The 15,770-nt window shown below is 42.0% G+C and overlaps 1 protein-coding gene across 9 annotated transcripts in view; it reads left to right on the plus strand.

Annotated features, from left to right (window-relative positions):
- Positions 1-351: 351 nt before the first annotated feature.
- The window catches only part of IPP (intracisternal A particle-promoted polypeptide), a 58,406-nt gene continuing 42,987 nt past the window's right edge, over positions 352-15,770 (plus strand). For 5 of the 9 annotated variants that reach the window (XR_010126441.1, XR_010126443.1, XR_010126440.1 and 2 more), the window contains exons 1-3: positions 607-791; positions 4,241-4,582; positions 9,047-9,478. Coding sequence is in view for 6 of the 9 variants with exons in the window: in XM_054489948.2 (XP_054345923.1) it covers positions 4,291-4,582; positions 9,047-9,478 (724 nt within the window). In the remaining 3 variants the exon portion in view is untranslated. Of the gene's footprint in view, positions 792-4,240; positions 4,583-5,674; positions 5,773-6,881; positions 6,978-9,046; positions 9,479-15,770 lie in introns of those variants that run through there. The other 4 variants (XM_054489945.2, XM_054489947.2, XM_054489954.2 and 1 more) reach the window with 4 other exon arrangements.

Consider the following 15,770-nt stretch of genomic DNA (forward strand, 5'->3'; position numbering starts at 1 on the left):
GCGGTGAGCCGAGATCGGGCCATTGCATTCATTCTAGCCTGGGCAACAAGAGCGAAATTCCGTCTCAAAAAATAAAAATAAAAACAAAGAAATAAAATTTTGTGTTAGATATATACATCTATATATATACTCACAAGTATGTGGTATTGAGTTTGATGTAAAATATTTTTGTTCACCGTAGGCTGGGATCAAAACAGTTTGAAAGCCACTAATGTGACACATGAGGGTCAACGGTGAAAAAAACTGGACTTTTGAGTTCTTCCTTCCCCCAAATAAGTATCCCTTCAGTGCCAGGCTCAGTCATGCAGACTCAGAAAACGATTCGAAAGAACGGCAGAGAAGCACCGTGCCAGGTGTTCGGCTCGTCTCTCCTTAACACTGAGATCCGCGGCCTTCTTGGGACACCACAAGAATCAGAGTGCAAGAGGAATGGAAAGGGCGAGCCAGCCGGCCCCAGCAGGCAGGAGCAGAGGCCTTGCAGCTAGGCTGTTGGTCCGTGGGGAAGCAAGCCGAAGCCCTGGGCCCCAGCAGTGGGCACTGAAAGGCGCCAGCTGCCCCGTCTCCCGCTAGCGGAAGAACCTCGCGCACGCGCAGTGAAAACCCAGGGCCCGCGAAGCGTCAGAAGCCTGTTCCCACCGCCCGGCTTCGCCTCCAGTCCTCGGGGGACTGTACGGCCCAGTCACTCCCGCCTAGTCACCGCCGCCAGGTTTTCTCCGCCCTCTCCGGCCGGGGTTGGTCGCGACTGCGCACGCAGGGCCTGAGCGGGCGCCGGAGGGAAGGGGAAGCGGCGGGTAAGGAGGCCCTGCGTTCGGGCGGGTCTGTGACGGGGTTGGGAACTTCCTCTTCTACTCTCTCCGGCTTTCCGGACCTCTGAGGACTGGAGTGTGAGAAGCCTCTAGAACTGTGTATTTCCTTGTCTTTCCTCCTGCAGCCGCAGGCCTTCCTCCGACAGTCTAAGTGTCGCCCTTCCCAGACCTTCTCGTCCGGACCGCTCCTGCCTCCCCCGCCCCAACTGGGGAATCCTGAGGCTGTATCCCCAGTCCCTCTGTTGTCGCCTTGTCTGAGATCCCTTCTCTGACCTTTAGGTAGCGCAGTAACGATTATTAGCTTTTAGTGTAGCAGAAGTTTAGAGCTAGCTCTCTAGGTCGGGCCCCCAACTCAAGCACGGGGGGCTCGCTATGTTGCCCAGGCTGGTCTTGAACTCTAGGACTCAAGCGATCCTCCCGCCAGGACATCCCAAAGTGCTGGGATTACAGGTGTGAGCCACCTTGCCCAGTCAACAATCTGCTTTTCAAGTTTGGGGCACGTGAGGCGTGCAACGTCACAGAATTGTGCTCTTTTCCTTTGGAAATATGGTCACTCCACATGCCACCTTTTGGGATGACGTTCCTACTCCTCTGACAGTGGGATGGTATCAGCAGTTACTGAGAAGCATGGTAACACTAGTATTTCTGTTGTCTGCCACCCGAATGGATATTCAGTCAACTCTTTCTTGTAGCAGGAGGCAGCATTTTAGCTCAGTGGCTGTGCTTGATGCCTTGAAGTAGGGGACAGAGGAGGTACCTTGTAATTAAACAACTAGGGTTCAAAATGTGCTGACAGAAATGTCAAACAGAAAAGGCCTGACAGTCAAGTCATGTTGATAATGGTTCCAGGTCACATTTCTGTGTAGGGCCAAATACATGCTTTCTCTGCCCCCACTCCCTTTCTTTTTCCTTTTTGTTTTGAGACGGAGTCTCTCTCTTGCCCAGGCTGGAATGCAGTGGCTCCATCTCCATTCACTGCAACCTCTGCCTCCCAGGTTCAAGCGATTGTCCTGCCTCAGCCTCCCACGTCACTGGGATTACAGGCGCCCACCACCATGCCTGGGTAATTTTTTGTATTTTTTAGTAGAGATGGGGTCACCATGTTGGCCAGGTTGGTCCTGAACGCCTGACCTCTGGTGATCCACCCGCCTCAGCCTTCCGAAGTGCTGAGATTAAAGGCGTGAGCCACCGCACCTGCTTTTTTTTTTTTTTTTTTTGAGACAGGATCTTGCTCTGTTGTCCAGGCTGGAGTGCAGTGGCACTATCTCAGCTCACTGCAGCCTCGACTTCCTGGCTCAGGTGGTCCTCCCACCTCAGCCTCCCCTGAGTAGCTGGGACTACAGGCCTGTGCTATCATGCCTGGCTAATTTTTTTGTATTTTTAGTAGAGACAGGGTTTAGCCATGTTGCCCAGACTGGTCTCAAACTCCTGGACTCAAGCGATCTGCCTGCCTCAGCCTCCTAAAGATCTGGTTTTACAGGTATGAGCCACTGTGCCCAGCCCCTTTACACCCTCTTTAAAAAATTTATTTTTCACTTCAATTTGGGTGACAGAGTGAGACCCTGTCCCCCAAAATAGATATTTTTTAATTTGGCACATAATGATTGTTTTATATTTACGTTTATGGGGTACCGTGTGATATTTTGATACATGTATATAATGTATAATTATCAAATCACGGTAATTAGCATATTCATCACCCCAAACACTGCTTGCTTTTATATGCTAGTTATATGTAATATGTTGATATTCTGTAGATGGTGATATGAAGTTATAGCAGCTACCTTTGAACCTCTCAATCAAATTTCTCAATAAGTTAATTCCTAGAAAGTGATGATAATCAGCCTTGTTATTTTGACTTTGATAAGTTTAAGTGCTATAAACGTAACCATTTTTTTTCTAACATCAGCCCACACTATAAGTCTTATTACCCATTGTCATTGATACCTAAATTACAAAATCTTAGTCATCTTAAATTTCCCTGTGCTATTCCATATGTCTTATATTACAGGATCTCATGGTTTTGTTTGTTTTTTTTTTTGAGACAGAGTCTTGCTCTGTCGCCCAGGCTGGAGAGTGGAGGGCAGAGGTGTGATCTCAGCTCACTGCAACCACCATCCCCTGGGCTCAGGTGATTCTTGTGCCTCAGCCTCCCAAGTAGCTGGGATTATAGCCCTGATCCACCACACCTGGCTAATTTTTATATTTTTAGAAGAGACTGGGTTTTGTCATGTTGGTCAAGTTGGTCTCGAACTCCTGGATTCAAGTGATCCCCACGCCTCAGCATCCCAATGTGCTGGGATTACAGGCGCGAGCCACTGTGCCCAGCCGTTTCTTTATTTAAAAAGTAATTTAGGATGTGTCCGGTGGCCTAATGATTCCTATGCAGTGTGATATGGTGGAACAGTCCTGGATTTAGAGTAAGAAGGCCTGGATTCAGATACTGAGACTGTCATACTAACATTGTATCCTTGGGGAAACTTTGAGCTTCGGTTTCCTTTTCTCTCATTTTAGATAAGATTATCTTTTCTTCTCACCTCTTAATTATTGTGAGAGTTACCATTGACATAATATGTGGAGAAGCTAAAAGTTAAAAAAAAAAAAAACCCAACCTAAGCTATTGTTATTTCTCCTTGTTCTCATTCATTTCACAAACATTGGAAACCTAACATATGTTATATACTGGTGCTAAAGCTATGAAAGATAGTACCTGCCCTTAAAGGGCTGTCTTTCGAGGAGCTTTCAGAGTGTGTGTGTGTGTGTGTGTGTGTGTGCGCGTGCACGCGTGCGCGCACTAGGAGTAGGGTGGTAGGGTATTTGATAAGGTAGACCTGTGCTATAGAATGTAAAACCAATAAGCTTAGGGTGAGCAACAAACTCAGATGAGTTTGGGACCATATTTCCACAATTCCAGAGGAGGAACGGGGAAAGGTTCTTGGAGGAAGTTATATCTGAACAGAGTCTTAAATTATAACAAGAATCCCGAAGGGCTTTGTGTGCTACGGGAAGTGTACACATTGAATGATTTTAAGCAGTTAGACTGATCACAACTGCTTTTTGAAAGTTCCTGTTGTCTGTGATGTGTGCTCTGTGATGTGTGCTTTGTTAACTTTCTGTCTTCGTGCTTTATTATTATTTTTTTTACTCCATCAAAAAGTGTCCTCTCCTCATACCTTAATATTAACTGTTTATCTTTCAGTTTCTAGTGCAGGTTGCGTTTCTTGTGCATTCTCCAATTATTTTAGCTTCCCTACTTATTTCATTCTCTGAAACCATATTAGAAATAGTAATAGTACCACACTTTAGTCTTTATTTGTTTTGTGTTTGTTTTATGTCCTTAAGTAGATTTTAAGTATAGAGAATGTTTCTTATGTGTGAATAGAAAGCATGTTAAAAAATTTTGTTGCTTGATCTCTTTGTATTTTGTTTTTCAGGGTAGTAACAGATTATGGGCAACAGTCCTTTTAATTAATCTACCGTCATCATGGCTAATGAGGGCTGTCCCAAGGCTGCTGATAGTCCTTTTTCATCAGATAAACATGCCCAACTCATCTTGGCCCAAATCAATAAGATGAGAAATGGACAGCATTTCTGTGATGTGCAGCTGCAAGTTGGACAGGAAAGTTTTAAAGCTCATCGGCTGGTTTTGGCTGCCAGCAGTCCTTACTTTGCAGCTTTGTTCACTGGAGGAATGAAAGAGTCCTCAAAAGATGTTGTACCGATTCTAGGAATTGAAGCAGGAATCTTTCAGATACTTCTAGATTTCATTTACACAGGTATGTTACATGAGCCTGTTGCTTTGACTGAAGAATGGTTCAATCACTCATGCACTAATGTGGAAATATAAATTGATCTAACTTATCTAGAAGGTAATTTAGCAACATGTTATTATGTGACTGAAAATTTCATATCTTATGACCCAGTGCTCCTTTTCTAGGAATCTGAAGGAATTAATTAGTGATGCAGGCACATATTTACAAACCAGGATTTTATTGTAACATTATTATTATTATTTGATTTTTTTTTTTTTTTTGAGACGGAGTCTCTCTCTGTCAGCCAGGCTGGAGTGCAGCGGGGCGATCTTGGCTTACTGCAATCTCTGCCTCCCAGGTTTAAGCGATTCTCCTGCCTCAGCCCCCCGAGTAGCTGGGACACAGGTGCATGCCACCACACCTGGCTAATTTTTTTTTTTTTTTTTTTTAATTTTTAGTAGAGACGGGATTTCACCATGTTAGCCAGGATTGTCTTGATCTCCTGACCTCGTGATCCGCCCGCCTTGGCCTCCCAAAATGCTGGGATTACAGGCGTGAGCCACTGCACCCGGCCTGTGACTTTATTTATAGTAGTATATAATTGAATAAAATCTTGTCTCAGTAGGTTTTATGGCTAAATAAATTATGATACATGTATAGATCTCACAAATGAGATCTAACAAATCTTAAAATATATGTATACTATTATGGAAGAATGTTTACAATATATAAAATTTAAAAAATCAGGATATAAATAAACCCCTATTTTGTTTGAAACAAAACCCAAAAAAACTTATATGTATTTACACATGAGAAAGCAACCAGAATGTTTGATAGCATTTATCTGTAGGTAATTTTTTTCCACAAAGTGTTTATAATCAGCATATGTTATTTTACTCAAAACTATTTCTTAAATGTTTTTGAAGAGTTTTAATAACATTAGAGAATGTACACAGGGGCACAGTGGTTCATGCCTGTAATCCCAGCACTTTGGGAGGCCAGTGTGAGAGGATTGCTTGAGGCCAGGAGCTCAAGACTAGGCAGGACAACATAGCAAGACCCCATTTCTTAAAAAAAAAATTTTTGTTTGAGACAGGGTCTCTCTCTGTTGTCTAGGCTGGAGTGCAGTGGTGCACTCACACTTCAGTGCAGCCTTAATCTCCTGGGCTCAAGCAGTGCTACCATCTCACCATCCTGCATAGCTGTGACTACAGGTACGTGCCACCATGCCTGACTAAAACAAATTTTTTGTAGAGACAGGGTCTCACTACGTTGCCCAGGCTAAAAAAAAAAAATTTTTTTTTTTTTTTTTTTGAGACAGAATCTCACTCTGTTACCAGGCTGGAGTGTAGTGGCGTGGTCTCAGCTCACTGCAACCTCCACCTCCGAGGTTCAAGCGATTCTCCTGCCTCAGCCTCCCGAGTAGCTGGGACTACAGGTGTATGCCACCACCCCAGCTAATTTTTATATTTTTAGTACAGACGGGGTTTCACCATGTTGGCCAGGATGGTCTCGATCTCTTGACTTAGTGATCCACCTGCCTCGGCCTCCCAAAGTACTGGGATTACAGGCGTGAGCCACTTCGCCTAGGAAAAAAATTTTTTTTTAATTAGCTGGATGTGTGGCTTGTGTCTTTAGTCCCAGCTAACGGGAGGCTGATGTGGGAGGATCCAGGAGTTTGAGGCTGCAGTGAGCTATGATCAAGCTGCTGCACCCTGGACTGGGAGACAGAGTGAGACCCCATCTCTAAATAAAATAAAACAACTGGAATGATGAAGAAGGGAGTAGGGGAAGGGGAAAGAAAGAGAAGGCACACCAAAACGATGTATAGTCTTACAGGATATGCAACAAATATGCATAGAAAAAAGATTTGAAAGGCTGAGATGGGATGAGCACTTGAGCCCAGGATGCTGAGGCTTCGGTGAGTGATGATCATGCTACTGCACTCCAGCCTGGGCAACAGAACAAGACACTGTCTCAAAAAGAGAGAGAGAAAAACTATATGAAGAAAGACACTACAGTGTTAATACAATGTATGTCTGTGTATGGAAAAATATGTTTTTCATTTTAGTTTTTCTGTCTTAAAGTTCTTTTTCCACAGTGAATATATATTACGCTTTTTTTTTTTTTTTTTTTTTTTTTTTTTTTGGTGACGGAGTTTCACTTTGTCGCCCAGGCTGGAGTACAGTGGCACAATCTTGGCTCACTGCAACCTCTGCCTCCCAGTTTCAAGCGATTCTCCTGCTTCAGCCTCCCAAGTAGCTGGGATTATGGGCTTGCACTAACATGCCCAGCTAATTTTTGTATTTTTTTTTTTTTTAAGTAGAGACGGGTTTTCACCATGTTGGCCTGGCTGATCTTGAACTCCTGACCTCAAGTGATCCACCCACCTCAGCTTCCTAAAGTTCTGGGATTACAGGTGAGAGCCACCGTGCCCAGCCTCTTTTATTTTTTATTTTGTGAGACAGAGTCTTGCTTTGTCACCCACGCTAGAATGCAGTGGCAAGATCATTGCAGCTTGACCTCCTGGGCTCAAGCTATCCTCCCACCTCAGCCTCCTGAGTACTACCATGCCTGGCTAATTTTTAAATTTTTTTTGTAGAGATTATGTCTGGCTATGTTGCCCAGACTGGTCTCAAACTCCTAGGCTCAAGCAATCCTCCCACCTCAGCCTCCCTAGTAGCTGAGACTACAGGCGCACATGCTACCACACCTGGCTAATTTTTTTTTGAGGCGGAGTCTTGCTGGGCTTAGTGGTGTTCACCTGTAGTCCCAGCTACTCAGGAGGCTGAGCCAGGAGAATTGCTTGAACCTGGGAGGCAGAGGTTGCAGTGAGCAGAGACCATGCCACTGTACTCTAGCCTGGGCAACAGAGCAAGACCCTGTCTCAAAAAAAAAGACAACAAAAAAAGGATGGGTGTGGTGGCTCACGCCTGTAATCCCAGCACTTTGGGAGGCTGAGGTGGGTGGATCACCTGAAGCCAGGAGTTCGAGACCAGCCTGACCAACATGGCAAAACCTCGTCCCTACTGAAAATACAAAAATTAGCCAGTTGTGGTGGTATGCACCTGTAATCCTGGCTACTTGGGAGGCTGAGGCAGGAAAATCACTTGAACCCAGGAGGTGTTGGTTGTAGTGGGCCAAGGATGCACCACTATACTCCATCCTGGGTGACATAGTGAGACTCTGTCTCGAAAAAAATAAAAAAATTAAAAAAAGAAAGTGAAGCCCTTGGAAAAGAAAGTGGTATACATAGTTAAGTATTTAATAGTTTCTCTTATGTTATAGATTATTGGTTATTCCTAATATTAAAAACTAGCGTTGTGTATAATCCCAGCACTTTGGGAGGCTGAGGTGGGTGGATTGCTTGAGCCCAGGAGTTTGAGATCAGCCTGGGCAATGTGGTAAAACCCTGTCTCTAAAAAAAATACAGAAAATTAGCCGATCATGATGGTGAGTGTTTGTAGTACCAGCTACTCGGGAGGCTGAGGTGGGAGGCTCACCTGAGCACGGGAGGCAGAGAGTGGGCCAAGATTGCGCCACTGCACTCCAGCCTGGACAACAGAACGAGACCCTGTCTCAAAACAAGCACAAACAAAAAATGAACATTGTTGGCATTTTATCATAATTGAAGATAGAGACCTTGTCTTACTCTCCCCAGTGCCTCAGTAAATGTCTGTTACATGCATATAACCTTATGTTAAAAGCATAGACTTTATTTGTTGTTGTTGCTGTTGTTGTTTGGTTTTTTTCTTTCCAACTTTTAGGTTCAAGAGTTACATATGCGGGTTTGTTCCATGGGTAAATTGTGTGTCTTGGGGGCTTGGTATGTAGATAATTTTGTCCCCCAGTTAATCAGTATAATACCCGATAGGTAGTTTTTCAATCTTTACCCTCCTCCTACCCTCCACTCTCAAGTAGGCCCCAATGTGTATCCATGTCTTCTTGGTGTCCATGTGTATGCAATGTTTAGCTCCCATTTATGAGTGAGAATATATGATATTTGGTTTTCTGTTCTTGTGTTAATTTGCTTAGAATCATGGCCTCCAGCTCCATCTGTGTTGCTGTAAAGCACATGATTTCCTTCTTTTTTTATGGCAAAAGCATGGACTTTGATGTCAACCCCTACCTTGCAACTTGCTTTACCATGCAACTTGTGGACAAGTTACTTAAACTTTGATTCTGTTTCTTTAATATGAAAATAAGAAAAATAATAGTATCTACCACATAGGATTATAATAAGAGTTAAATTAGCATATAAAGCAATTAATGCTGCACCTGGTTCATTGTAAGTTTTTCATAAATGTGTTAGGTATCGTTATCGTTTAAATTTTGTGCTCTTTACTCAAATCCTTGATTGCCTTTTTCAGCGTCTGTCTACTCTGCAGGCATCAAACTATCAGTGAAATCAAGTATAATACTTTTTGAATATGGTAAGCCAATGTTTGTTTTTATTTTATTGGCAATTTTGTCTTCCTACTTCTCTAGGTATAGTGAACATAGGTGTGAATAATGTCCAGGAGTTGATTATTGCAGCAGACATGCTACAGTTGACTGAAGTTGTTCATCTTTGCTGTGAATTTCTGAAAGGACAAATTGATCCACTGAACTGCATTGGAATTTTTCAGTTCTCTGAGCAAATTGCCTGCCATGATCTCTTGGAATTCTCAGAAAACTACATTCATGTCCATTTCTTAGAGGTTCATAGTGGAGAAGAGTTCCTGGCACTTACGAAAGATCAGCTGATCAAAATTTTGCGAAGTGAAGAGCTTAGCATTGAGGATGAATACCAAGTCTTCTTAGCTGCAATGCAATGGATTCTGAAAGATTTGGGAAAAAGAAGAAAACATGTGGTGGAAGTGCTAGACCCAATTCGATTCCCTTTATTACCTCCTCAGAGACTTTTAAAGTATATAGAAGGTAACTTTTTTGCTATATATCAAATTAGTTGATTAATTATCCAGTGATGTGTTCTCTGAAATGTGGGAGAGTGTTTTCATTTTTTGGTTCAGTAACAGACATTTATTGAATGATTAGTCTTTTTTTTTTTCTTTTTTTGAAATGTATTGAATGATTATGTAAGATACAACTTTTGTGTTCTGTGGGTGAGCAGTAGTATTTTAATATTTCTACCCACTATTTTTATCAAAATCTTTCTTGAGATTGATTACTAAGGCAGATTAGTGTAACAGATAAAAATTACTGACAGAGCTACTAACATAACCACTGCTGTTGACAGAACCAGTTATTTCAGTTAAGATTTCCTCTTGCTACTCTGAAAAATTAAGCAAAACCTAACACTTGGAGAAAATGCATACACTAAAAATAAAAAAACTCAATGAATCCTATAAATCCTTTCATTATAAAATAAATTTGGTATTGATATACAATTATGGCCTCTGAGTAGTCTTTGAATCATCTTTAGATTCTAAACTTAATTCTGAAAATATGTTTTACCATAGTATAAAATAGTTTTTATGTTTATATTAGAAAAATGATGTTTAAATTTATTTCTAAGAATTACTTTAGGCCAGGTGCAGTGGTTCACGCCTGTAATTCTAGCACTTTAGCAGGCCAAGGCAGGCAGATCGCTTTAGCCCAAGAATTCAAGACCAGCCTGGGCAACATGGTGAAACCCTGTCTCTACAAAAAAAAAAAAAAAAAAAAAAAGGGCAAAAAATTAGCCCAGCATGGTGGCATGCACTTATAGTCGCTGCTGCCTGGGAGGCTGAGGTGGGAGGATCACCTGAGTCCAGGAGGTCAAGACTACAGTGAGCCAGGATTGTGCCATTGCTCTCCAGGCTACTTTAGACCTGGTTTTGAGATTTGAAGTTTTTACTCTTGTCATGCACTGAAATATTAGTTTGCTATTGAATTACAAATGATTTTATTACAAGTTAAATACACTACTAAGCATTAACAGTGTAATTCTGTAAATACATAATTTAAAATAATGGGTTATTAGTTTTTCTCCACTCTTAGCAATGTTAACATAATTTCGTAGGTTTTTCTGAGTGATATCTTGTTTTACTACATATATAGTTGATTGTTATTTGCTGTAGTTATGTTGTATAAGTCTGCTGCAAACATGGAATTAGCAAATACTGAACAATTGCTCCTAGGGGAAATATAGGTTTAGGTTCCTGCAAGCCTGTAGTCACAACATTTTTGTCACATAGTCAATAGAGCCTTGTTTTATATAGGTTTTTTCTTGTTTGTTTTTGTTTTTGTTTTTGTTTTGAGATGGAGTCTTGCTCTGTCGCCCAGGCTGGAGTGCAGTGGCGCAATCTTGGTTCACTGCAAGCTCCGCCTCCTGGGTTCACACCATTCTCCTGCCTCAGCCTCCCAAGTAGCCGGGACTACAGGCGCCCGCCACCACGCCCAGCTAATTTTTTGTATTTTTAGTAGAGACAGGGTTTCACCATGTTAGCCAGGATGGTCTTGATCACCTGACCTCGTGATCCACCCGCCTCGGCCTCCCAAAGTGCTGGGATTGTAGGTGTGAGCCACCACGCCCGGCCTATATAGGTTTTTGTCTAAAACCACCTTATTTATTATATATTATTGATTCATTAACAATGAACTCATGGCCACCAGTCTATAACTCATCCCTGAATGAAACTTTATCTAACATAGGTATTTTCTCTGTAAGGCACTTCATAGCTTTCTTGCACTTAGGGACACTAGGTAACAACTGAACATTATGGTTAGGGGCCATTTTAAACAGCAAAATTACCAACAAAAAGCACAAAAATGCAAAAAAAAAAAAATGACACTAAATAGACTGTGGAAAAGGATACTTGTTTATAGCATAAGAGCTGAAATGAGAAGGCAGAGTGAAACTTTGACCTCACCCAGAAAGTACATGTAGGGTGATTTAAATTTTTTGCCACTCTGTGCATGTCCGTGAATGACTGCAAAAGAACAAGTGCAGTAGTCCCCCTTTATCCATGGGGGATACATTCTAAGAACCCCCCAGTGGATGCCTGAAACTGTAGGTGGTAATGAACCTAATGTACATTATGTTTTTTCGTATAAATACATACCTATGATAAAGTTTAATTTATAAATTAGAGACAGTAAGAGATTAATAATAGCTAATAATAAAGTAGAACAATTATGTTCATATTTGTAATAAAAGTTATATGGATATGCTTTATCTTAAAATATCTTATTATACTGTCCTTACCCTTCTGGTGATGATATGAGATGATAAAGTACCTATGTGATAAGATGAAATGAGGTGAATGACCTAGGTATTGTGTTACAGTGTTAGGCTGTTAATGAAAACTAATGTAAAACTTAAGAACTGTTTATTTCTGGGCGAGGCACGGTGGCTCACGCCTGTAATCCCAGCACTTTGGGAGGATGAGGTGGGCAGATCACTTGAGCCTAGGAGTTCAAGACCAGCCTGGGCAACATGGTGAAACCTGTGTCTACAAAAAATAGAAAAATTGGCTGGGCATGGTGGCATGTGCCTGTAGACCCAGCTATTCATGGGGTTGAGGTGGGAAGGTCACTTGAACCCAGGAAGTTGAGGCTGCAGTGAGCCAAGATTGTACCACTGTACTCCAGCCTGGGTGGCAGAGCCAGACCCTGTCTCAAAAAAAAAAAAAAAAAAAGAATTGTTTTTTTCTGGAATTTCCACTTAATATTTTGGAAATATTAATGGGTAATTGAAACCATGGAAAGTAAAATCGCAGATAAGGGGACTACTATATTAATTTTGGGGTTACAAATACATTTTAGCAAGTAGGTATATTCACAAATAAGGAATACATCTTATTCCTTATTTAATTGTGTATAGGAATACACTATTTAAATGCTTAAACAAGGGAGAGAAATTATCCAGACACACATTGGCATGAATCAGGTGAGAATTTAGGAGTGGGACAAAAGCTTTCATGATTGAGTTGGTTTTTCCAAGTGTAGCAGACACAGAGTACTAACAGAAATTTCTTCTGCTAGGAGCAAGGCAGTTTCCCCTAGAAATGGGACATGTTTTCCTACAGCTTTTTCTTTCTTTTTTTTTTTTTTGAGATGGAGTCTCGCTCTGTCGCCCAGGCTGGAGTGCAGTGGCGTGATCTCAGCTCACTGCAACCTCCGCCTCCTGGGTTCACGCCGTTCTCCTGCCTCAGCCTTCCGCGTAGCTGGGACTACAGGTGCCCGCCACCACACCCGGCTAATTTTTTTTTTTTGTATTTTTAGTAGAAACGGGGTTTCACAGTGTTAGCCAGGATGGTCTCGATCTCCTGACCTCGTGATCCACCTGCCTCAGCCTCCCAAAGTGCCGGGATTACAGTCATGAGCCACCGCGCCGGCCTCCTACAGCCTTTTAAAATTATAATTTATAATTTATAATTAGACACAGTAAGAGTGTCTAATTCAAGTCCTGAAGTGTTTTTTAAGCATACCCAGTAGTTATCATCTAGTGGTATTTCAGTGAAGGAAAATACTGCAAGGATCAAGGGAGAAGTAAATTGATTTTTTTTTTTAAGGCAACCATAATATTTTTCAACTTTGAAACTTTTCCTCTTTGATCATATTGGAGAAAATATAAGCAACTTGTATAGAAAAATGAGACTATAAAATTCAGAGGGAGCAAAATCTTAAATGGTTAAGTTATATTACATGAAATGTGTAGATTTTTTTCCATAGTATATATATTATTGTACTTACAACTGAAATAATTTAGGCAATTTAATATTATTAGATATTTGATTATATGTCTGTTTCTTATATTTTAGAGAATGATTTTACTTATCTTTAAATGGAATATGCTCATTATAAAAAGTTTAGGTAATACAGAAATATAAAAACAACAGTAAGCTCGGCGTGGTGGTCACAACTGTAATTCCAACACTTTGGGAGACCAAGGCGGGATGATCACTTGAGACCAGGAGTTTGAGACTAGCCTGGGCTGAACATAGTGAGACCCTGTCTCTACAAAAAAAAAAAAATTTTTTTTTTTTTTTGAGACGGAGTCTCGCTCTGTCACTGAAGCTAGAACGCAGTGGTGTGATCTTGGCTCACTGAAACCTACGCCTCCTGGGTTCAAGTGATTCTCCTGCCTCAGCCTCCCCAGTAGCTGGGACTACAATCCTGTTCTACCACGCCCGGATAATTTTTTGTATTTTTAGTAGAGACAGGGTTTCACTGTGTTAGCCAGGATGGTCTTGATCTCCTGACCTCGTGATCCACCCTCCTTGGCCTCCCAAAGTGCTGGGATTACAGGTACCCACCACCACACCCGACTAATTTTTGTATTTTTAGTAGAGACGGGGTTTCGCCATATTGGCCAGGCTGGTTTTGAACTCCTGACCTCAGGTGATCCGCCTGCCTCGGCCTCCCAAAGTGCTCAGGCGTGAGCTACCATGCCTGGCCAATATTCTTGAATTATAATGATTCTCCTGTGTCTCCTCTCCTCAAACTTTGTAAGGCGTAGTTTGGATTTTGGGTTTTTTTAAAATGACTTGCTTATTTATTTATTTATGTTTTTTTGAGATGAAGTCTCGCTTTGTCACCCAGGCTGGAGTCAATGGTGCGATCTGAGCCCACTGCAACTTCTGCCTGCTGGGTTCAAGCAATTCTTCTTCCTCAGCCTTCTGAGTAGCTGGGACTACAGGCGTGCACCACTATGCCCGGCTAATTTTTGTATTTTTAGTAGAGATGGGGTTTCACCATATTGACCAGGCTGGTCTCGAACTCCTGACCTTGTGATCTGCCAACCTTGGCTTCCCAAAGTGCTGGGATTACAGGTGTGAGCCGCTGCACCTGGCCATGACTTGATTTTTCTGATTGAATGTCTAAGGAATTCTGTTTCATTATTCTTGATTTGTTTTGAAGTTGATCATTTTTTCATTAGACTGCCATGTATCTTTTCTCTTTGAAATTTTAGTTTTTCCTTCATTTTGGGGAAATTTTCTTGTGTGAAATTTCTAAATACTTTAAATGTTTCAAGGCCAGGCATGGTGGCTCACACCTGTAATCCCAGCACTTTGGGAGGCTGAGGCAGGCAGATCACGAGGTCAGGAGATTGAGACCATTCTGGCTAACACGGTGAAACCCTGTCTCTACTAAAAATACAAAAATTAGCCAGGCGTGGGTGTGGGCGCCTATAGTCCTAGCTACTTGGAAGGCTGAGGCAGGAGAATGGCATGAACCCAGGAGGTGGAGTTTGCAGGGAGCCGAGATCGCACCACTGCACTCCAGCCTGGGCGACAGAGCAAGACTCTGTCTCAAAATAAATAAACAAATAAAAATACTTTAAATGTTTCATTTGGTAGTCTTTTTCCTTTTATTGGAACTTCTTTGTCATTCATATTTATCATCTTCTAATATTATAGTATTTTTTCTCTCTATTCACAATTATTTTCTCAAGGCTTTCCTCCACATCAGTAATTTGATTTTCAGTCATATCTATTGTTTCTAATTTATTAACTCTACAATACTGTCATTTCATTTCTTACTTTGTTTTCTTAGCGATGCATCTCATGTGTATTTGAGCTCTTGTTTTGTAGGACCTACATTCTTTTTTTTTTTTGAGGCGGAGTCTCGCTCTTTTGCCCAAGCTGGAGTGCAGTGGCGTGATCTCGGCTCACTGCAACCTCCCCCTCCCGGGTTCAAGCAGTTCTCCCTGCCTCAGCCTCCCGAGTGGCTGGGATTACAGGTGCCCACCACAATGCCCGGCTAATTTTTGTAATTTTTAGTAGAGATGAGGTTTCACCATGTTGGCCAGGCTGTTCTTGAACCCTTGACCTCAGGTGATCCACCTGCCATAGCCTCCCAGAGTGCTGGGATTACAGGCATGAGACACCGTGCCCGGCCAGGACCTACATTCTTAAACAATTGTATCGTGTGAAGCACTTACGAGGAGTCTGTCTATTTGTAGCTGATGTTTTCTTCTGACTGAATTCTTCAATCTCTTATCTTCTTTTTCCTGGGATGTACTTTTTTTCTTTTTCCCCCAAGACGGAGTGTTGCTCTGTCACCCAGGCTGGAGTGCAGTGGCCGTGATCTTGGCTCACCGCAACCTTTGCCTCCTGGGTTCAAGCAATTCTGCTGCCTCAGCCTCCTGAGTAGCTGAGATTACAGGCATGTGCCACCATGCCTGGCTAATTTTTATATTTTTTAGTAGAGATAGGGTTTCACCATGTTGGCCAGGCTGATCTCTTAACTCCTGACCTCATGATTCGCCCCCCTTGGCCTCCCA

This window comes from Pongo pygmaeus, chromosome 1 (genome assembly GCF_028885625.2).
Source record: "Pongo pygmaeus isolate AG05252 chromosome 1, NHGRI_mPonPyg2-v2.0_pri, whole genome shotgun sequence".
NCBI lineage: Eukaryota > Metazoa > Chordata > Mammalia > Primates > Hominidae > Pongo > Pongo pygmaeus.